Raw genomic sequence first — 25,806 nt, forward strand, 5'->3', positions numbered from 1 at the left:
AATACATCAACAATTTTAGGTTTTTAGCAATAAGCTAATCCAAAGAAAAACTTTAACAGTTTAATCATTGTAATATTTAAAATTCAATTTTAAAGCTCCATTTTTTAGTTTTTCCATATCGAACTTCTCCGAAATAAAACCAGCAACATTTAATTTGTGCATTTAGAAAAATATGCAAAAATCCAAAATTATAATATGATAAAAAAAAAAATATATATCATTTAAAGTTTATTACCTAAATATTGTTTTTAATAAATGTCACATTTATTTATAAATATTATTCGTTTTCGATGGCAAAAGTGTACTGCCTATACAGCATTTATACAATTAAATTTGCATTGAATAATTATGTAAAACATGAATTGTATATAATGATGTTCAATATGATTCAGGCAAAAATTAAATTTAATACCACAAAAATAGTATGAATGTTTACTGTTTATTGAATTTTAATTTAACTCAATCGTTGTTGTTTATAAAATAGAGAAATACACTATATTTGAAGACTAAATATTATTGATATCAAATTATAACTGAAGATTTTAGTTTTAGTGAAACAGGTACAATATTGTATCAAGTAATACAATACATTTTTTCATTTTTATTCCACTAATAATATGATACAAAAGCATTTGTATTGATTTGAGCTATTGGTCTATCAAAAAAAAATAAACTATTTGTATTTTTGGGTAATCGAATGTGTGTTGTGCGAACGGAGTTAGTAGAGTTCATAGTAATCTCCGGATCTTCTGCTACTGTTTCCATACTTCTTCTGACAGACTTCCATACTTCCACAGTAATATGCTGTTTATAAGAGTTTTGTCCGATTTTGAATTTAGTTATCTATTTTGTAGTTATTGGTCACTAACCGATTCGATTACAGGGACACCCTCTTCCCCCATACTTAACTTGTATTTTTTTTTTCTATGTACAGTCGAGTAACGATAATTTGAAGTTGATAGGAGAAAAAAATTTGCTTCGAGATATGTATTATTCAAGATATCTAACTCGAATTTATATTAATTTATGTATAATTTATAATTCTAGGGGAATAATAAAAAAAAAAAAAACAAGTCAAGTTTTTCAAGTTATCAAGGTTCAAGTTATCACGACTTGATTGTATAAATAATTATTCTCTTTATCTTGTTGTATCCTGTTCAATCATTGTTGTTCATACATTCCTTCATCGCCGTCGTTTTAGTGCGCACATAGTGGTCAACCATATTAAATTATTGGCGGTTCATCTGACAAAGTCTGGTTATCGATTAATTCTTATATTAAGTGCTGTTATTTATTCATTATATTTTCTATAAACTTTTATATCGTCTCCAAATCAATTGATTGTAAACATTTTTAAACGTTAGAATATATGTTACCTACCATAGAAAATGCTCCGCCAGCTTAATAATTTATTTTAGTTTTTTTGATCACTTAACTATTTAATTTAAACATTTAAATTTATTCTTTTTATGTTTTTCGATTATATATTGTTTCACTATAATATGTACTGTACATAAATACTATTTGTTTTACGTTTTACACCCCATAAAGTGCTGTGCTGCAAAAGTGCGTCAAATAAGATAACAATTCTTTAATTCTTTAGTTATTATATTTATATATTTTATTATAATAGCAACACTTTGATTATATGTTTGCGACCGTTAGATTACGAATATTAAAGTTATTATTTTTGCAATGTATCGAATAAAATAATAATAATAAATAATGAGTGATTTGATTAAAATATTTTAGTTCTCAATACAATATTTTTATATTAATATATTTCATTTAGAGTGCATTAAACGTCTAAAAGTTATAAAATAATAATATGTTAATAATGTATTTAAAAAATGATAGGAGTGTATATTATTCTTTTAAATATAATATTTTATTTCTTAGTTGTACTATTTCTTTGCACTTGAAAAAATTACAAACATATTTATCATTAAATATTTAGATGTTTATTATTTATTTCACACATATTTTCATATTCAAATTTATTTATAAATTGTTATTTTAGAAGTACCTTTGATAAATAAGATTGACTACACGCAGTTAGTAAACAGTAAGTTGTTATTTTTGGTAATTAAAGTATTTGTAATCGATTTAAAATATTATACACAATTTATACAGACTATCTGAATAAAATCGAAATATTTTTCTATGAAAATATTATTTATTTTCGGCGGCAAGCCCAGTTTTTGTTTTGTTTTTTTTTTATTAGTGAGACATTGAAATCAATTTGTGAACTTTTTAATTAAATCTTAAAAAGTATATAATATGAAGCACATAATACATTTATACATTTTTAGATTTACCAGGTGTATTTGAAACTTACCCACATTACAAGCAAAGAATGTTTTTGATCGGTAATTTTATTAAATATAATATAATATTTTCTATTTATTCCAAAAATGATTTAAATATTTTAATTTAAAAGTTATTCATTATAATTATTTGAAGCGCTGGACACTAACTGGTTGATTTTAGTTCATGATAACTTCTTTAACATAATTAGTTATGTTCAATGTGTGAAATAATCTAATCTATGTTAAAAACCTAAAGGAATTAGTATATTTTTTACTGCAAACATATTATTAATCATAAAAACTTCAGAACTCTGAGTGTCCATATTAAATTTATTAAATGTATTTTGTATTTTGTAATATTAGATACATTTTCTATCAATTATTTCTTATAAATCTCTTATATTTCTTGCAATGCATGGTTTTTAAATATAAAAAGTTAGTACTAACTACTTAGTACCTAATTCCATGATTAATTTAATAATTTTAAGTTTATAGTTAAACTGATAAAAACTAACTTACAATTTCTATTCTAATTTAAGTTATTATTCTCACTAATACACTTTTAACTAATTAAGTTAGAAATTTGGGAGTACAAGGTTAGGTTTATATATTTAAAAAATGAATCAAATAATAAAATAAATTTACTTTTCTATTAAACTTAATTGGAAAATTGTCTACTTTTCAAGGAACCAAAGGACTAGATGAAGAAGAATTCGATGATTTAAAAAGAAGTATCTACATATTTATTTATTTATATTATTTTTTTTATATTGGGATTGTTGAACTTACAATGCAATTTTGTGTGTGTTTGATAACTATTGATATTCGAAGATTTTTTTTCATGATGACATTTATGTCAATGTAGTTTGTATTTTCATTCCATCGTGCTATGATAATGAGGTATTATAAAAGTTAATTTTTTTCTTATACTATTACATTATACAATCTATACATTATTTTAATAAGTACAATGAGTACATTTTTGTAAATTCTTAATTTTTTACACAAAGCTTTGAAACAAAGAGTCACTTGCTAAAGTGGCATTTTTATATAGAATATTGTATTATGATAAGGCACGGTACCATATTATTTTTATGGTAAAGAAATCGCAGGCATACTCCTATAGCTAACATACTTACAACTTAGAAGTAGATTGTGGGGAATTAGATTATAGACAGATGTTAGCTGTTATAGCTGTTATAGTTCTACTGTTTGCATATAGAGATCAAAATGGATAGTATGGTTTATAACATGCTGAGAAACATATCTTTAATTAGACAAAAGTTGGTTAACTAGAAAGTTTTGAACTTTTTTAATACAATTTGTTTGGTAGACCCTCACATTTTTAAACCATACACCCATATGTGATCTTGTAAATATTTAGTTAAGTTTGCATGATAATTTATGAGATTAGGTGATTAAACGGAACGCAAAATTACTCTATGAATGGACCAACAGAGTTTAATAATAAAATGGATTGTATAATTTTCAAAATATTTTTTTGAATTTATTTTATCAATATACATAGAGTTGCAAATAGGTGGCAATAAAAAATATAAATGATAATTGAATACTGAAACTATACCACGTTAGTGTTTAAATTATTGTCGTGATACACAACTCACGATTATTATAAGTTATAACATTATGAATAAATGTTATAAATATTATAAACTCTATAAAAGGATGTAAGTATAGATTTGGTTAAAGCACTGTTATATGAACAATAATTGGACAGGTTATTTAAATGTACCTGTAGCCTGTACAGGATATCAGTGACGATTATTAGATCTTTATGGGAAGATCAAATTGATTCATTATCACTGTAGTTTTGAACCTAAACTATGATTACTCTTTATTGAGGTGTACCAGCTTGTCGCTTGTATTGAAGCTAACCGGAAAATATGAACACAAATTATTTAAATGCGTTCAGTAAGATGGAATCTAATTATTAAAAAAATACAAAGAAGCGGGATCTATTTTATTTTATGAAGGAGCCTGGGCTATATGTGTTTGAGAGTTTGGTATACGTTCAATATTCTTTGCATTTGGGATATTTTGCTATTTTATCCATAAGTCAATGTATTTGGTGTGCGATTGAGTGCCTACTGTGAAAACTAAATTGTATATCTAATAAGATTTTTGGTTGTTAAATAATTTATTAGATTTATTTCAGTAATACTTTTTCAAAGATTTTTAAGATTAGAAGCAATACGATTATTGGTCTGTTTGTATAATGATGGTAATTCAGGCAGATTTTTAGGCTTGTTTGTAGGATGTATCATATTTCTAACGAGGTTGAAAATAAGATAAGTAGAGAGATGTAGTGATTATATGTGTTAATAGCATATATGTTTTTAGGAAGGTTTCTGGTAATTTTAAAGGTGATAAATTCATAAATTAGTAATTATTTAATTGATGAATTTCGTAAGTCATAAAGTTTTCAGTGTAAGTTTCGTAATAAGTGATGACTGATAAGTTAAGTGATTGTTAAATTAAAAAATCTGTTTTAAGGTCATTTAAAATGCGAGGTCCTAAGATTTGAGTATGACTAGAAAATACGCTGCCATTTAGAAGAGTGGATATTAATAATTTTAAGTGCCCTCTTATTTTTTTAAAGATTAGGTAGATATCAGATAATTTAAGATTTTGTATATGGTTTTCAAAAACGAATTGTCGGTTGTGGATGATGAAATTGACGATATGATTGTTATAAGAATTATTGCTAAGCTTCGTAATTGTTTTTAAAATTAAAGCAAATTAAAATGTTCAATTACATTTACACATTTGATTTAATAATGATTATTCTAATATTTTTATTACTTATTATAACTAAAAAATGCACGTTATGTTAACTCTCAAAGCACATTTCATGCTAAATATAAATTTTGAAATCATTAATATTTTCACGTAGTTATTACATTGAATGATACGCTATATCGATGTATTAAAAGTTACTTATAGTCGGTTCGTTGGAACGGAAATTTAGTCCCAAATAAATTAACTTCATACTAATATTTGAATATAGTTATTTAATTATATTATAATATTTGGTAAAAAAACAAATAAATGTTTTAAATATTTTTAATCACGAAATAAATCGTAGCTCAATTTAAAATTTTAGTTTACATACGACAATGTGAAACGTATGCTGATTATGAAATCAGAATGCAGAATTTGGGTAAGTTATTATAAATATCTATGCTGTGTAGGTACTTACTTTATCAAAATGTTTTGTTTTTTTCTGTTCAAATTGCATCTTACTTAATGGTTTATATTAATTGTATTTAATTTACATTTATATAAGTAGAATCTAGTTGTAATATTCGTTATTGTTTAATTAAAAAACACACAATCTACTTAATTAACTTAGTGAACTTAATTATCATTTATAATAATTCTAGAAATAAAACCAATGACTATAGAAGATGCTTTTAAGCTTAAAATAAGTGAGTAGTCGTTAAGATTATTATTTATATTTATTAAGCGATTATTTAAATCCTAACCATTGTGGTTATATTTATATAATACTTTATTTCGATGATCCAAATAAGTTGTTAAAAATAATTTTGATATACTATAAATTTATATTTGAAATCCATAGTTGCTGATTGTAAAGAACTTAAGGTACCTATATAACCACATATAGTTTTTTATAACCAGAGTTTAGGTTGTGGAGATCAAACAACATAAAATAAAATATAAACTGAAGGAAACTTATAAGATAATCTCCTATTGGATCAATTTATGTCATTTATTAAATAGTTTTCAAAAGAAAAGTTCAATATACAGCAAAAATCGTAAAAAATATACATACTTCAAAATATTCATAAAGATTAAACAGTTTTAGAGGCTGAACTACAAAATAATCAAGAACTATAAAAGGAACTTATGCGTTGATTAAATACGATTTCAGAAATCACGTAGTTATTGAGTGTCCCTTTATAATTGTAACAGCATTGGGACTAAATTTATATTTTCACTAAAAATAAATGTACTGGAAATACACTCGAATTAAATAAAAATTATGATAACACTCAATCACACTTTTCAAGCCAAGAGTTAAAATATTATATTATATATATATATATATTTTTTTAAGAGCGACAATACATTAAATTTGTTTACTTTTGTTGTATCTGTTGTTTTTGTCATGCGTGCGTGTTTGTATTATGCTTTATGTTAAACTCTATAAATCAGCGATAGAAACTTTTGAAATAATTAAAAAGTTATTTGAAGTCGAAGAAATGGGAAGATCGACAATCGTCACAATTGAAATCACTAACATCACCAAGACCCAAAATAACTTAATAAATTCGTTTCAATATGTTGACGATGTTAATAACTTTTATTTCATTTTAAAGGGATAGTTTATCATGAATTATTCTCAACTGGTAAATGGTTTATCAGAAGTTGTGACTAACAAGCCACAACAAATCCCACTCAATCAACAAGTTTTTAGATGATATATAAATTTTAGTGATATCTCATCTTCACCACTCGTCAAAAGTTGCTTCTTGTGTCTTTTATTTCTAAAAAACAATAATTTGATAAAATTGAAACAATAAAAATTAATACGAGTGATCAACTCAAACAAAATAATGTTGAAGACTTTCAATATTGCTTCAAAATTGACAAATATCTTGAGATAAGTGCCTACATTGGGTGTGAATACTTAGAAGGGGACTATTATTTACAAATGTATTTGAATTCGAATCGATTATACTAAACCATTACACATTAGCTAGTTATAAAAATAATGATAATAAACCAGAAAAATAAAGGCGATGCCTCAATTAAGATTTGACGACAGAATAACAAGAAGTAAAATTAAATGGTAGTGAAAAATATCCTCTTCTCTAGCAGAAAGACAAGAACGACAACAGTGAACAATGCGTGGATCGTACAAAAAAATTCAAACAATAATATATAACAAATATAACATTAAGAAGAAGAATTAGTTAATTTTTCAAAGTATCTAGAAACAATAATATAGAATAAAATTATAAATAATAATAATAATAATGAAGATTTCAGTTGTAATTAAAATTAATTGTAAATTTTATAACAACATTAATTATGTTGGTTTACACAGAAAACTATTTGGTATAAAAATCTAAAAAATTTAAAATATTGACATAAATATACGAGTGCCCTATTACACTGAAAATATGAAAAATCAGAATTGGTCATTATTAAAAAAAAAAATAGGGTTGAATATGCTTCGTAAATCACTCTTCTTCAAATGTGGATATTATTACATAATTAATATTACTACATTGAACTATTTAAGAGACGATTTAAAAAAAATATATTTCAAAATAATGAATTTATTAAACGTACCATATGGTAACATAATTATATATTTATTTTTTCAGCCGTTCCGAGAGAACTCGAAATACGTGATGAAACATATTTTGAATTGCTGGAAAGTAATTGATTATCTTATATTTTATCTAGAATACGGAACAGGGGCGCAATTTAAATCAAATAACCAGAGGGTGCTAGAGCACCTCTATTTTTTTACGATGTTGTCTTATCGTTACGGATATCTGTTACTATTTAAATCTAAAATAACATGAAACGATTTAAGGGTGCTAATTTCAAAATTGGGGAGAGGGGTGCTTAACATACTTGATTTTTGCGCCTATGATACGGAAAAATATTTATTTATTTTTTTGAGTATTTAATTATATTTAATATTATTATATATATTGCATAAAATAATAAACTATTTTTATTTCATGGTGTATTTAAATATAATACCCAAAATATAACATACATATCGAATAATAAATTTTCATGTTAAAAATATTTTATTCAGTATATATATATGTATATTATATAAGATGGACAAGTGAGTGCCGCTCTACTGTACACTAAGTGTTGAGTGGGTTATTAGTAATAATAAAATGTGAACGACCAGCGATTATACCGAACATTTATATTGGTTGAAACTGCTTTCCACATCAAATGTTGTTGTTGGAGCATATTTAAATGACGTGATTTGTCTCGGATTTAAAGTACAAGAACTTAATATTAACATATTTTTCTCCTGTTTTATAATCACCGTTTATAATGTTACACATTTTTAAAAAGGTTTTGAATCCCGTATTCTTTTTTAGTATTAAGTTCATTTTAGTTTAAATAGGTAGAATATTTCCAATAATTCGACAAATAAACCATTAATTATAAACGTTTTTTAAATAAATACCAGTTGAAACTAACAAGATACTGAACAATTTATATATATGCAATTATATGCATTATGTTCAAAATATGCAAAGGTATGCAAAAAAAAAAATTGTACTATTTAATTAAGAATAAGCCAAATCGTGGACATAATTGACAACCAATCTATTTGTACCTAAGGAAAAAAACATGCGTATGCATAGAAATCCTAGTCCCAGTTATAAGTTATGACTATGTTATGAATATGGTCCCCGTTAATAATATTATCCACTACTAAATATCATTTTTTTTTTGTCAAAGTTATACGCTTAAGCTTATTATTTTAAAAGTTAAAGCATATTGTTAGGTTCATACATTGGCAAGGTCTTATTTAATCGTTTTTATATAAATATGTTATTACATTTCTATTTATACGTATAAGTTGATACATTTATTACAATTTTAAAATTTACGTAAGTTTAGAACGGCGTGTATGATACACCTATCGTCTATAAAAATGAAAACACATAATGTATGACTTAATGTAGTATTAATAAACCAAAGAACTTGTTATTTATAGGTTCTCAGAAACAAATTCCAAACTATAATGATGATCCCATCGTATATCAGAAGTATTCTTCATTTAATATTGGTAACTTTTTAATAATTATTTTGTTTATACTTTAATAGCATACCTAACATAATATGTAAATTTCTGTAATTTTCTTCAATTCAATATAAAAAATCAGTTTCGTACTATGTTTAAATAAAATACAGAAATGTATACGTATACCTAAATATCTGTATTAATAGCTACCTAAGCATATTTAGTTTTTTAATATTGTTATAAAGTATACGTATTACATAACTATCAACAGAGTTGGAGTAGTGATGTTACGCAAATTAAAAATTACCGTAACAAAATTAATATTAAAAAGTAACTTTTATGACGTAACAAAATTATATATAACAGAATGGTTATCTACTTTATACCTTTTTATATTCTGAGCGGAGCGATGAATGTAACTATTTAACAATGATAAGTATTTTATGTGTATGTGTGTGTGTGTGTATGTGTGTGTATATGTGTGTGTATGTGTGTGCGCTTATATATATAAGTACACGATAAGTAGTTGATAAAATGTTAACTTTGAGGGTTGTATGTTTTTCATAGAAATCTGAATCAAGTTTGTACTTTAAAGAAGTTAAAATTAAAAACTCCTAGTATTTTTTTTTATAAATTAGAAAAAATAAATTAAGAACAACGGAAATTTTCACGCAAATCTAATTTTTGACAAAATTGATTTTGTTTTTTTAGTGTAACTATGGGTACTTGAAATTCAGATCAAATGTTAAAATTATCATTTTATACTAAGGATAACATTTTCAAAATATTTCGTTTCCTTTTGAGAGGTATTTATTAAATTTTTATTTATACGCAATATTTTCGGAAAAAATTGAAACGACTTGCCAAAATACTAAAATTAAAATAATTAACCATATATTATGAAATATACTTGATATAAGCTGACTGATCGTTTCCGCTCAGAATCGTTTTTTGTAGTAAAGCCTGAAGGTAATATTTTTAAAAATATGATTATTATTGTTCATATGTTTTTGGACATTGTAGGCTAATTTTAGTTTATTATAATACTATAGTAAATATTTATATCGATCAACATATTATATATATATAAAAAAAAAAGGTTTGCTATAAAAAATTCTTTTAATACTACCAATTACCATACAACAAATCGAAAGTCCAGGAGAATATCATGGTAACCTCTTAAAAAATGTTTAGTTTAATTAGTTTACATTAATATGTACCTATTCTGTGTATATGTTTGTAAACATAACATATATATGGAAAATATAAATACAGAAATCAGCGTACATTTAATACGTTGTATTATATATCTATATCGACTTTAAAATCATTTTTAGCGTCAAACACTACAAAACAACAAGTAGTAGCATTTAACAAAACCAGGCTCACAATTTTCAAATTTAGTAAGTTACGTTGCGAGTTCCTATATAATTAGGTCATATTATTTTACTACTACTATAATAACGAGTTGTTAATTTAAGAAAAAAATCAGTTCTGTTAAGAAAGTCCTAAATTACCAAAAAATAAAATAAATTCATAATCACCTTTTTATGTTAGTACTAACTAGTACTAGTAGTTTATACTATAAAGTATAAATTATATTTAATTGCCATTTTCTCATTCAATGTAATTTATCTTATTTGCATTGTTTTAAATACGATTATAATTTATATCAAAGACGATTTGTTGAGAAATTTTTTAACTTGTTTCATCGTTGAAATATCTACCAAGAACTATTTTTGTTGCGTTACTTACGTTGGTTAATTTTTATGTATATTACCAATTCACATAAAGTTTTCAACTCCAAATTTAACTATTAATTATCCTTTGTATTTATAATTTTTCATTAACTCCACATTTAAGAATATTTAAATTATTTTATATATTATTTTGAATGCATGTATTTATGACTAATTTTGTATGTTATTTTTCTTAGTTCATCCAAATGCATTTGAAAATTATGAAAGTTACAAAAAGAGGATAGACAAATTTCGAGAAGGTAAGTAAACTTTTAATATATATAACTGATTTTAATTAAAATAGAAGTAATATAGTTAATCAAGGTTATTAGAATTTATAAAATATATTATAAAAGAATGGTCTCTATATTTTATTCCTCAATGAGTCATTGGTTTGGGAAAAGGTATTATAGTACCATGTTTTAGTATATGCAAACCGTACGGTTCGTTTAAGTGTTAATTAGTTGAAACATTAAAGTTAAAGTTAATTTTTTTTAACTTTTAACTTGTTACAGTAACTTCTGTATAACCTAATAGCTTTACCAGTTAATTCGGGAAATTATATTAAAAATTTAAAAATATATTAACATTTTTTTTGTTGTGTTTAACTGCACTAAAGCATTCCTATTTAAACGACAAGCATTTAGTATTTATAAGCACAAAATAAAGTGTGTATATAATATTCAACTCTATATAGTACGTAAATAATAGGTAGGTAAATGATATGCTTGAGTATACCGAATATATTTGCTAGGGTGGTGTCTCCAATGAGATAGACCCTTTCCTTAATCTAAACCAGTAGTTTTCAACCTAAGGGTCACGAATAATAGGTTTAGGGGTCATCAATAGTTACAGACAAAATGATTTTTCCATATTATTTAAAAATAAAATAAAGTTATAATTTTTTATTTTGTTCTCTATCTGTACAATAACATACCGATGAGCGTAATCATAGCTCAAGTATCCCATTATCACGGAAATAAAAAGTATTCAATTGTAAATTTTAAAAATTGTATTTATGTATTTTTTTTATATTTAAATTTATTGTGTATGCTTAAAAATACGTTTTAAAATAATGTTGTATTATATATTAATTACAATTTTAAGTATAAATTAATCAAAATTGTATACCCTAAATATTTTATCAGTAATCAATTCAAATTTTTATGAATAAAACGTCGTTTATTTTGAAGGGGGTCACATTACAAAAAAATAAAAATAGGAGGCCGCGATCCAAAAAGGGATGAAAACCACTGGTCTAAACAACCTATTAATAACTTAGACTAAGTCGTAACACTTCAATCGGTTAGAGGTTTGCAGTTTTTTAGCAAATGTTTTTAGTGTGCAACTTTAATCTATCCACACGTTTGTTGCGAACTTTCAGTTTTTTATAATTGTAAATTATTTATTTTAATAAAAACAAAATATAAAAGGCTTAAATTAATATAAAATTAATTTTCAATTCACTCTTAACAGCACTCATAATCGCAGAGTATTACATGAAAATATAACTTGAACTTTAAACTCTCCAACTGTACTTAACATCCTAAACTCCAAACATATTATTATCATAATATAATATACGTAGCTATCGCATATTATCGCGTCGGTTTTCAAAATCAATATAATCAATATAATCTATATAATTGTATCGAAAAGAGACATATTTTATTACACGTAGGTATATTGATATTATTAAAAATAAATTTTGCTTTTTTGGCGTTTTCTTAATGAATTGTAAAATTTTATATTATTATTACATTTTAATAATTATTTACTATTATTTATTTTATTTGTATTACCTATATTATTTTTACTTTTTTGGCGTTAACTAAATAAATTGCAAAACATATTATTTTACTATTTGAATACATTTTACTTACGAGAATTTTTTAATTGTTTTTTGATATGTTTATATTGAAATTTTAAAAAAATATGGTAAACTGGATGTATCTTATACCTATACTGTTGATTAAAAAAAAAATACAGTCAGTGGAATCAACATAAACAAATATTCGGCAAAATTGATAGTCGGCGGAATCAATAAATAAAAAAGTTCTGCGGAGTCGATAGCCGGCTGAATTGAATAAAACCCCGAATGAGAACCTTAGACTACAATAAATAACATCGTTACTTAGAACGCCTACCTTTTTGCAATTAAATTCCTACATATACAGTCTAGATATAAGGCTTTATAACAATTTTGTTAAGTTATTTAAGACGGGTAAGATATTTACTATATTTGAATAATTTTCATTTGTTTAACTGTCGTTATTGCATAGACTTCTGGGATAATTTCCGGTTATTATTTGAGAATAATAAATTGTTACTGTAATATTTTTTGTTGGTTTTTGTTGAACACGTTAAATACTAATTAAATACTCTTCAACAAACCTGCGATTGTGCAAACATTTTACAACTACAATTATACAATAAAAAAACAAAATAGCTAGTTATAAAAAAAAAAAAAAATAATTTCTAAGCTAAAAGATTACTTTAAGTAATCCAAGTGATATTTAAAATTACTTCAAACTTATTTTGCTCGACACAACTTTATGATTTGCCATAATCATATTAGACATTTCATACTTTACATCCTGCCAATGCACTTTTGACCCTAGTGATCCTAGAATATATTACAGTTTTCATTGAACATATGTTTTGAAAAATATAAAATGTATCACTATAATTAAGAATGAACTTAACATTATTGTGTGAATAACTTTGTTTTATTGCATTTATTGAACCATTTTATAAGAAGTAATTATTTGTATCGATGAAAGGTGTAATACACTAATACTCGATAGATATAAAAATACTAAACTAAACTACAAGAACTCGAAAGTCGTAAAAAATAACAAAAGTGAATATATTCATCACGTTTGATAACTAAAATCAGTATATTTATAATTGTTTTTATAACATATACTGTATACAGTAAATGTATAAATTGTAAAAATTAGTTATGATTTCAGATTATGATTTTAGAGATTCAGAAAATATTGAATCTTTTGAACATGAAACATTCATATCATGTAAGTAGATAAGATTAATTTATCTGTCACTTATTGTTTTTCTTTTTGTGAGTTTATGTGTGCGCGCGTGTGATTTATACTAAAAGATTGCTTTGTATGATTTACGATAAAAAAAAATTGATCTAATTAGTAATTTTAAGAGACCAGAATTAAAAATCCCCAGTATCGGGTATAACACTTACTTAAAATTTTCACAAATGTTTATGTAAGCATTTTATATACATGAAAAAATATTTCAAAATATTTTGAAGCTCTTTGAGTTTTTTATAAACATTTTACAGTATAAATAAAAACTGTCAAAAAAAAATTGTTTACTTAAGTTAAAAAAATTAAAAGTTTAAAACAAGGTTTCTCATCCAAGGTACCTAGTCACAATATTTATTTTATAAGTGATTTAAGTTGAAATCCTGACAAAATTTGTCAAAATTGCGAAAATTTGAAAAAAATAATAGTTTAAAGTGTTAAAAAATTGAATATATAAACTAAAGATTTTATAACTTAATATAAAGTTTTTCGCAAGTTTTTATTATTTGAATAAGAAAAAAAAATTGGGCGTGATTTTACAAATATCATTTTATGAGCGTTTGAACTTTAAATTTAGACAAAATTATAGTAATATATTTAAACAAAAACGGATGATTTGTTTTTTTTTTTTTGTAATAATTTAAAAATATTATTTGTGGAGACTTACAACGAATATTATCATATTTTATTCACATAGTGGCATTTTCAAATGTAATGTTTTTGAATAAATATAACTCAACTTAACATAGTAGTAACTAGTAATAGTAAGATTAATTAATTTAATATATTATATTATTATAATTATTATGTATTGATGGACCGTCTTTGTTTAGAATTTTTTTCGTATACAATTTAAATTTAACGGATGCATTTTAATGATGAAGTACACTTAACTCAGTTAACTCCTAAAACTGCATAGTTAAGAGTATAATAACAATCTACTTATCCCTATTTTTACAAAAATGTTTATATCTTATGAATAATACAAAATAAAACGGTTCCAAACATTTAAAACTTTAAAAGTACATTTTAAAGAACAGTGTATAAATGATTAAACTTCTTTATAATGAAAATAAAACATGCTAATGTGTGCATGAGTGTACGTGCATGTGTGTGTGTGTGTGTGTGTGTGTGTGTGTGTGTGTGTGTGTGTGTGTGTGTGTGTGTGTGTGTGTGTGTGTGTGTGTGTGTGTGTGTGTGTGTGTGTGTGTGTGTGTGTGTGTGTGTGTGTTGATATTTTGATAACAAAATGTAAAGATGTAAAGATGATTTAGATAAAACTTAATAGAACTAAAGATATTTAAATATTATTTTACTTATCTAGTTATACAACCATTAACAAAGGAAGAATTTATGGATTTAAAATTGAGTAATACTTTTTTAAATATTTAATTTAGTTCAATTTTTTTTTATAATTCAAGCGTTTGATAGAATATCAATGTATACTAGCATCATTTGATAAGAATACATGAAACATTTTAAGCACATATTTTATGTAAAAAAATATTTCACATAAAAATATAATAACAATATACATTTTCAAAATAATGAATTATTACATAACGTAATAATAGTTAATAGTACTTAATACCAATAAATATTTTGTTATTTCTGGCATCGCATCCAATAGAAACATTTTTATTTTAGGATTTCCAAAACTAAGTGAAACACATGATGATTACCTAAAAAGATTTATGACATATGGTGAGTTAATTAAAACCATTAACAAAGAAAAAATGTACGGTTTTAAAATTGAGTAAGACAATTTTAAATGTTTAATTTTGTTCAATTTTTTTTATAATTCAAGCGTTTGATAGAATACTAATGTGTACTAGCATGATGTGATAAAAATACACAATACATTTTAAACATATATGTATCTAAAAAAAGTTCACATAAAAACATAACAACAATAATTTTTCAAAATAATGGATTATTACATAACGTAATAATACCAATACATATTGTATTATATCTGATATTACCTACTATAATAGAAACATTTTTGTTTTAGGATTTAATAAGGAAATTAGAGCAAAAAATAATAATGAATATCTATTCCGGAGATATAGTGAGTTAATTAAAATATAGTTGATATTTATATTTATATTTAACATTACCTATGTTTTACTCGTTTATTGTAATAAAAATTTACTACGTAAATTATAAATTATTAATACAATGAAATAATTTATTAACTATAAGTATTGATAACACAATTTCAGATATACAATTAATAATTTTGAACAATACACAAATTCAGCTGTTCAATATTTTTAAACATGGTAAGTAATTCTAACTAGACACGTCCTTAAATAATGCTTTTTAAAAGGATTTTATAAGATGAGTCATAAGCCTTAAATTATGATAAATTAAGATGGAATAATATTAATAATTAAACTAACTTTTTACAATAATTTTTTTATGTTTTTAATGAAATAAATTTTTTTTAACACTAACATTAAATTAACTATGTTTGTCAATAGTGTGATCCATAGTCAGCTATGGATATGTGTTTGGGGACTGGAATATGACTCACATATTTATAGGCTAAGATTATTTTAAATAGCTTAATTAAATTTTTATTGCTAAAGCACATTTAGTATAGTAATATTCTCGTATATCTTAAACTTAAAATGTATATTTTATTATTATTTTTATATTTTAATAATACTTTACCTGGTTTATTCAATTTTAGACATAATATTTTCAAATTAACTCACACATATAATATTCAATGCATAGAAAACATTAACATACATCTGTCCAACATTTTAAAAAGAAAGTTGGAATAAAATATTGTATCGTTGTTGCTGTTCAAATATGTAGATTGCTTATAATTAATATTCATGACTTTTCTAATTTAATTATGTTTAAGTTATTTTTGAGGAAATTCGGTTTTTCAAAGAATCAATTATTGTAAATTTTAATAATTTAATTTGTTCTTAAGAAATTTTTTTTTTTGTTATTCTTTTTTTTTTAGTTTATTTTCTAAATTAAATTAGATATATGTATTGTAATTGTTATGAATTCAAACTTTTTATCCTCACCACAACCATTATACTTACAAAGGAGTTTGAATCTATTTGTTCTAATTAATATTAATTTGCATATGTAAATATAATATTTTTTTCGCATGAAATATATGTATATTATTACTATCATTAATTTGTTACAATATTTTACATTATTATAAACTGTGTTTTTAGCTCAAATCCAACCTAAGGATAACCCAGATAGTTACAATGATAGATACAAAAGGATAGGTAAATAGTATTAAACATTCAAAGACAATATTACGTATTATTTTTATAATATATTTTAAATTATGTTTTTTATTTTGCAAGTAGCATTCAACAAGAGTGTACTTTTAGAAAAAATGCGTAAGTTTTAATATTTTTAGATTATTTTTTCCAATGAAAATGATTGAATTATGAGAAAACGCCAGATATAATTATAGCTTCAAATAAAACCCATTATAATATTAATATTAGGCACAATACTAATTATCTAAGTGTATAATAATATTACTTTTTATATTAATAAATAATAAATTTAGCTAATTTTAAATCATAAAAATGATAACCATAAACTAAGTAAAATTCAAAAATGTAATTAGATAGATACATAATTAACAACCACTAAAACTATGAACAATAAAATTGAATAAAGAAAAAAATGATTTTTCTTATTATAATATTTATTTATGATTTTCTTAGTAGTTTATAATTTTACAAAATATCATAGTAATCCGTTCAATATAGTAACTTTTATTTAAAAGTTGTGATTTTCCATTAATGCGACGTAGACTAAATTGTATGTTTGGTTCTCATTCGATTTGAATTTTCAACTTAGTATAACAAGTATCAACATGCGCATTGAGATTAAAGTACATAATATTAATGTATTATCTGAATATTGTACATGCACAAACTAAAGTAATTACGTTATTCATAATAAATCAAAAATTTACTATCATTAAACAATGTTACTCATAATATATTGTGATAAACAATTTTGATTTAAGATATTCCATTGCGTAAGGATTATTGTGGTTTAGAATCATGTAAGTTGTTTAATATAATTTTTTTATTAAATATTTTGAACTAAATAGAATCATTGTTAAACTTGTTAAAGACTTAAAATATTAAAATTCTTATTTTTTAAAGATCGTTAGTACATTTGTTATAATATACAGTACCTCGTTTACTTGCGAGTATACCGAGTCTTGAGGTCCTGAGGTCCTGAGATAACCTAACCTAACCTATATATATATATATAATATAATATTAAATAAAATTTACCTACTTAATTCACTAAAATATCAATGAATACATTAACTCTTACATGATAACAAACATTATGTGTTGTGTAATATATAATCAAACGTGCCTAGTTATTATAATGGTACCTCCTCAAATCAGACGGTAGATTAAAATATTTCTCTAGCTAGGGATAGGTGAAATACATAATTTTATGTATTTTAAATAAAAAATACAAAATAATTTAATTTAAGAGAAAAGTTGATGAATTTTAGAGTACTTTTATAGGCATTATATACTTTTATAGTTATTTGCGTTCAGGACACGTAATATTAAATTTATTGTAATTACAGTTTTAGAGTCGTTAGAGAAAAACGACTATGAAGATATAATGAACGGTATGTAATATGTTATTGTTATCACTTATTATAACATTATATCAGCAAATTTACTTAAAACTACACTACAAATTGCAAATTGTATGTTTTTATAAAAAAGAATAGTGATGTTTAAAAACGGTTGTTTGAATGTGACTCGTTTTACTATACCATAACTTAATTATAGGTATGTTTTTTTTTTCAATTACCCATTGGACAAAATTAAATACATTGAATATTCTTAATATCTAACTTGAAAGTAATGAATTTAATTTATTATGGTGGCGAGAGGATACAAACAACTTATTTTATAACTGGTATACACCACAATAGTGTACTAACATAGTAACATTATAATATTATTAAAGTATTATACAATTTACAGAAATACCTAATATCCAAAAACCGAATTTTTATGCTAGCTGTTATTAATAACTATACAATATTAAATATAACAGTTTAAAATATTTAAATGTAGTAAATAATATTCTATATTGATTTATTTTTATAGAATAAACTAAACTATACTCTGATCTACGACTAGCTTAACTAAAATATTAATTTTTTTTTATAACTATTATGAGACTACAATAATTTCAATTATTATATATTATATTATATGATATTGATTTTATGCTCTCTCAGTCTCTCTCTCTCTCTCTCTCTCTCTCTCCTGTCTAAAATTTACCTAGCATTTTTATAGACAATTCATCTTGAATTTACAAAATTGTACATATCCTTCAATCAAAGGACTTTCGTCAATATACATACTTAGCAATCCTAGAAAATGATGAAAATCGATATGGTATTGGGACCTACTAACATAATACCCAAATGTTTACGGAAAATTTTGCAAATATAAGTACACTTTAATGTTTATAAGTAATAGTCAGTGTCTTCACTAAGGGTGGAACCGTTTTTGGCCAGAATGAATTTTTCCCTTTTCAGCCATTTTAGAATGTCCATTTTGGCAAATATACTATTTTGATCACTAATTTAAAATATTCATCATATTTTTTTCTGTTTAACTACCAATTTATATAATAATCATATAATATTATTAATTTATGATTTATATATTAAGTTAGGTAAAAATATAAAAAATATGAAGTTACTTTATATTATCAATTTACACAAAAAAAAATAAGACTATAGGGATTTTTAATTTTTTTTATAATTGTAGCACATCCGCTTAACGAATTTAATTTGTGTAATCTTTTCTCTCTCATATTTCGTCATGTTGGTATAATTTTTATTCTGACAACTCCTTACTTTTCCATCTTATGGAATATCAGCTCTTTGTATATTTACATACGATTCTGTTTGAATTTCATTTATTGTATTCAACAAATACATAATTGAGGGAAGTTCTTGTAAGAACATTGGTTAAAATATGAATGGTAAGACTCGCATGAATTTGTTGTTCTGGTTAAATCAGAAGAATCAAAAGATAGCAAAATATGCTTTCCCCACTAGTATAAGTGTCCGTTAATAGTCACAGCATAATTACAATTTATTATCATCAGGACATACTGAAATTAAATCTTCTATATTTCCTGGGACCTGGATTCAAAAATAATGGTCCAAAAGTATAATTTATCCAATTCCTAAGTCTGAAAAATCATTTTTTTTATTCACTAATCAATCCTAAGCTTTGGACTAAAATTGGATAAGATGAATTCTATAACCAATAATTTTTTAATCTGGCCATATTTCTACGATAGCTTTATGTATTAATATCTCAAACACCGGTTACAAATTTTGGAGAAAATAATAAATTACATTTATTAACAAAGTTGCAACGTAGCGTAAATGTGTATGTTTTAATTGACTTGTCTGCCAGTAAACAAAATATAAGAGGAATACAATTGCCATTCTTCAAACAATAAATTTTAAATTAATTATAGTATATGTGTATAATATAAATTAGAAGTTAAATAGAAAAAAACATGAAGAATATTTTAAAATTGGTGACCAAAATAGTGTACTGGCCGAAAATAGACATTCCAGGATGGCCGAAAATTTGTCCCACCCTTCACTAAAAGGTTACTTAAATTCGTCATTCAAACCATACTGTAATCGGTCATTTTTTTCACTTGTTATTTTATTCGTAACAGATTATAGATTATATAATAAAAAATAAATTTTATTTTTTCATGTTTTTATTATTAGGGTAATTGCTGTTAGACACTAGGTATACCGTCGATAGATAGTGTACTTACGACAATTGATAGTGTCAAGAGGTTTTTTTAATTCCGATATTTCATAAATAAACTTTAACAAATTTTTCAATAACTAAAATAATAATTACAGGTTCTCACAAATAAGCAATGTCAATAATTATGATAATATTAATAATAGATTTTCAGAAATCAACTTTTACAAATTGTACAACGTTGTCAATGATTAAAATAATAGTACATACCTAACAAAAAAAAATCAAACATAATTATAATTTTCCACAAATAGTCAATTGCCACTCGTCAATGTTAAATTCATCAAATCATCCGTAAATATGAAAATTTATTACTGCACTACAAAAAGAAGAACGTGTCAATCTGTTGAAAGTTGAACAATTAGTCGCAGGAAATCAACCACCATAAAAAAAAAAACTTAAAAATATATGTAGCGATTATAATAATAGAAGTAAAGAAAATTATTTAAAAGGGGTTGCGCATAATTTTCAACTGAAAGTTTGATTTTTTTATTAGGTACTATTATTTTAATTATTGACATTGTTTATTTGTGAAAGCCTATAATAAATTATTATTTTAATTATTGAACAATTTGCTAACGTTTATTTGTGAAAATCGGAAATAAAAAAAACCTCATGACACCATTGTCGGTCATCAACTAAGGGGAGGGCTTAACCCCTCAAGTATTTTAACAGATTCTCCAAAAATCGAAGGTAATATGATATATTTGTGTATAGAAAGGGGGTGCGGGGTCAATTTACATTGGCCCTAAAAATTCAATCAAATGTCTACTTATGCATGACACTATCAATTTTTCGCGCAATCTACTGTCCACTATCTATTGATATGGATCCTAGACACTAGAAAGAAAACTTACTATTTAAATATACAATTTTATGTTTGAAAATGTGCATATAAGTGCATACTATATGTCTACATTATACACATTACACACACCACTCATACCAGATACGTGCAATAGTTTGATTTACCTTTATAAATTTATATATCCATTTAATACAATACGTAAAATACGTTCTGATTACGTACAAAAATGTAACACCTCTAACCACTATAGGTATAACCAACTTTTGTCTCTGAGGTGAACTTTAAAATAAGGTCGTCACATTAATTGAACCAACCATCAACATACAGCTCATGTTGCAGTTTTCATAATAATATTAATTTTTTTTCAGTATTTCCAAAGTATTATGACACATTCCAGGAATACAACGACTTAATGAAAGACCGTGGTAAGCAATCTATTTAACGCATAAGTAGTCTTACATTTTATTACATAAGTCCGTATGGTTTGTGAGATCTGGAAATTCTGATCATTTTTCTTTGACTAATTTTTTGCTTATCGTCTACGTTATGTTGGACTACAAATATTTAATAAGAACATTTTGATACACCAATATTAATTTTAGTGCGTTGTGAATATGTAGGTACCTACTAACCTTATAATGAACCACCATTATTGTATTTATCTTAACTATGGTATAAGTACATAAATATATTATATAAACATGTCAAAGCACGTTTGTCATATATAAATATTTGTTCTGTATTACAATTTATCTCAAAGACCCACCACACCTAACTAGGTTTTTTGTGGTTACTGTACTAAATATTATTTTTAGTAAGTAGATTTTGACCCATAACGGTCATAAAAATATACCTATAAAGTTATATTATCATGTCCCAAAACAGTCTCGTTTCAATGCAAACTCCATGAATTGCTATCAGGACTCCAAGTCATCAGCAAAGTAAAATATATTGAATAAATTTACAATTTATTTTAGTGGACATAGCTTCAGGTTTTTGTCAAAAATATACTTTTCCTTTTCCACCGATTCACTTTTCTGTCAAAACGATTCATTTCCCTTTACCGTTATATAAAAAAAATTTAATAGATAGTGTGCACACTATGTGCACTATAAAATAACTATCATTTTATATAATAATAAATATTGATCTCAATTAAATTACCAATTACAGTTATAAAACAATACACACTACGATAATAGTTTTATAAGTTGTTAGATATTTACATACAATTTCGCTGCCCGATAACAGCTTTATCGCTGATAATCGTATTTTCATTCTGAAAATAAAAATAAATTCCAATTACTCGATGATCATTTTTGTTCTCATCGCTATTGATAATGTTGATCATGCTTGTGTAATTCGTATCGTTATTTTTTACTTATTTTGATTTTTTTTTTTTTTTTTTTGTATAAAATACACGCAATAACGAAATTGTTGAATTTAAAAATACATACGGAAAACGATTGTTAATTTTAAATAACTGTACTTTTTTTGTATCGGGTCTATTAATAAATCAACAAATTTAATTTGTAGGTGATGTATTACAAAAAAAAAATTATAAGGCAAAAGTGTATATTGAAAATGATGCTGTAATGCAAGATCATTGATAACAATTTTGATATCTTCGTACACTGATTTCCCAAATAGAATATTTTTTAATTCGCATTTAGTTTAGAAAACGTTTAAGTTTTAATCACTGCCTAGAACTATAATGGATAATATATAAACAAATAATATATAACTCTCCCCAGTCCCCACATTAATATACAATGTATATTTTCTTAATAATAATCGACTCAAAACTGTTACTTTATCTATTTATCTTTAACAAAATATTTGATTATTATTTTAAATATTGTTTAACGTGAGCTTTTAAATTCTTATTTTTTATATATAGGGCTACAACCAGTTTCATCAGATTATTTCAAGATGTTAAAGAGTGGTAAATTTATATTTTGAAATGAAGTGATTAAATTATTAATGATTAATTATAAGTGAATCTAGTTATTCTAATCAATAAAATATATTTTATGGATAATATGTTATGATAAAACATAAATACCTATGTCAATTTCATAGATACTGATAATGCATAGTATGAAAACTTTTAAATATAAATTCGCATATTTCTTTCAATATTGTAACAAATACAATTTTATTTTTCGATTTGAAAGGTGCAATAGATTTTAAAAATGCTATTTTTTCTGAAAACATCAATTTAATATAGTATTATAGTATTATAGTAAAAAAAATTACTATTATCTTTCCAATATTTTATTCAACTTCAATCCTATTTAAGAAAAAAATCGTTGGCAGAATATTTGTTCAAATTACTATATGTATCTCGTTAAATTCGGGAATTTAATTATGTTTTTATTTTCAGCTTATCCACACTTGCTTGACAATAATTTCGATGATTACATATCAAGAACAAAAAACGGAATCAATTTACCCAAAAGTAGTATTCATAACCATTTTTATAGTTTATTGTAAAATATTCTATTAGGGTATTATTTTTTTTTTAAATTGTATTTATCGAAAAAGGTTAATTTACAATATATACAAAATATGGATTAAAAATTTAATGATATGGAAATATAATATAAAGTGGGCTTGAATGACTTGAGAAAAGGAACCGTTCAGCAACAGTAGTAGACAGATGACAGTAGCAACCTTTCTAATTAAGATGGGCTCAGAAGGGGACCGTTTCTTTATTATTATTATAATTTATATAAAGGTGTCTCTTGGTCATTTTCTTTTAACTCTTCTCAGTGGGTTTTTGGGAATGATGATTGATAACATAGGAGAGATTAGTGGGTTTTGGTTTGAATAGAGTTTGGAATGCAAAGTATTTTGCAAGTATTTTTTTGTATCGACGGATTGCTACTTCGTTAGCTGTTAGAATTTGTAGATGATCTTAAGTAGAATATTGTTGGTTATTTACCATGGTCCATGGTGCTCCAATAATTTGTCTAGGATATATGGATTGAAAGGCTTGGATTGGTCTTATAGTCGAATATTTATTAGCACGGTTAAATAAACAGTAAATAAATTATGGTTTATTTTGCCTTAGATTATAAGTTGTATCATTATCAGAATTATATAATTTATTTCATGAATTCACGACACTATTTAATTTTCACTGAGAGTGTTAATAAAAGTTTGCTAGAGCATGACAAAAGTTGAGTTAATTTAGCAATCACTTCACTATAACTTTTTGGAAATTCATAATATCTTAATTCGAGTTAGTACTTTCCTACAAAAATATTGTTTATACTTAATACGACTGACATTTCTAAATCTTTCCTTAGAATTAAATCATTTTCACGGTTTTCCGAGGAAACAAGAAGCGTATTTTATATTTAAAATATTAATATTCAAGTATTGTTGTAAATATCTGTCTTGTTATATTATTTATTCAAAATTTTTGTCGTTGTAGATATATTGATTATGACCCAACATCAGTTTGATCAGTTTAAGTTCCGTAAGTCTTAAGCCATTTCATAAAAATAATATTTTATCAAGTTAATAATATTAATTGATCAAATATAATGTATCAAACATGAAACGATATGTTTCATAATATAATAATAATAATGTATAATTATTATAAAAGCCATTGACAAATAAATACATAGTTTATTATATTTTATATTGTTTGAATACATTAGAATCGACGTATGTTATTATAATAGTTTTAAGTTTTTTACTTATTTAAATTAAAAACAAGCAATATGTTTTATCTAATGTAAAAACGATGTTTCTTAAATCTTTAACAACCATATAGTTCTAAACGTAGATAATTATATTATATTCAACGTAAATAATTACTAGTATTTATAAATATGAATATTTTTTTATCAGGTATTCCTAAAAGATTTGAAACCATTACGGATTATAAAATAAGAATAGCAGATGCCTGTGAGTAGAATATTTTAGTCAAAGAATAATTATTATCATTATAATTTGTATTTGTATAATATATTTTCAATGTAAATATATACAATAAGTTAAATCCGTAGTTGATTACCTCCACTAAATAATTGTGCCTACTCTAAAAACTTAATATTTGTAAGTAAATATTAAAAAAAAAAAAAATTAATAATCCAATACGTTAAGGGGATGGGATGTTGAAAAACGTTAAGAACCAAATTAGTATCACCATATATATGCTATGCATTATTACTTATAATATCAATTTTTAAACCAATAATTTAATTTATTATCATTCGATTTTCTCTCTATTAACCATATTG

The 25,806-nt window shown here is 24.2% G+C and overlaps 1 protein-coding gene across 2 annotated transcripts in view; it reads left to right on the forward strand.

The window, feature by feature from the left end:
- LOC113560587 overlaps positions 1-25,806 on the forward strand; it is a 110,818-nt gene that overhangs the window by 21,170 nt on the left and 63,842 nt on the right. For both annotated transcript variants that reach the window (XM_026966561.1, XM_026966562.1), the window contains 23 exons: positions 2,021-2,065; positions 2,313-2,369; positions 2,996-3,040; positions 5,434-5,490; positions 5,714-5,758; positions 7,688-7,741; positions 9,061-9,132; positions 10,425-10,490; positions 11,024-11,086; positions 13,802-13,861; positions 15,210-15,254; positions 15,533-15,589; positions 15,900-15,956; positions 16,111-16,170; positions 17,095-17,151; positions 17,236-17,268; positions 17,913-17,951; positions 18,501-18,545; positions 21,916-21,972; positions 23,448-23,492; positions 23,934-24,008; positions 24,990-25,034; positions 25,415-25,471. In XM_026966561.1, the coding sequence (XP_026822362.1) occupies positions 2,021-2,065; positions 2,313-2,369; positions 2,996-3,040; positions 5,434-5,490; positions 5,714-5,758; positions 7,688-7,741; positions 9,061-9,132; positions 10,425-10,490; positions 11,024-11,086; positions 13,802-13,861; positions 15,210-15,254; positions 15,533-15,589; positions 15,900-15,956; positions 16,111-16,170; positions 17,095-17,151; positions 17,236-17,268; positions 17,913-17,951; positions 18,501-18,545; positions 21,916-21,972; positions 23,448-23,492; positions 23,934-24,008; positions 24,990-25,034; positions 25,415-25,471 (1,236 nt within the window). The remainder of the gene's footprint in view (positions 1-2,020; positions 2,066-2,312; positions 2,370-2,995; positions 3,041-5,433; positions 5,491-5,713; positions 5,759-7,687; positions 7,742-9,060; positions 9,133-10,424; positions 10,491-11,023; positions 11,087-13,801; positions 13,862-15,209; positions 15,255-15,532; positions 15,590-15,899; positions 15,957-16,110; positions 16,171-17,094; positions 17,152-17,235; positions 17,269-17,912; positions 17,952-18,500; positions 18,546-21,915; positions 21,973-23,447; positions 23,493-23,933; positions 24,009-24,989; positions 25,035-25,414; positions 25,472-25,806) is intronic.

The sequence above is a fragment of the Rhopalosiphum maidis genome, chromosome 1 (genome assembly GCF_003676215.2).
Source record: "Rhopalosiphum maidis isolate BTI-1 chromosome 1, ASM367621v3, whole genome shotgun sequence".
In the NCBI taxonomy this organism is placed as follows: domain Eukaryota; kingdom Metazoa; phylum Arthropoda; class Insecta; order Hemiptera; family Aphididae; genus Rhopalosiphum; species Rhopalosiphum maidis.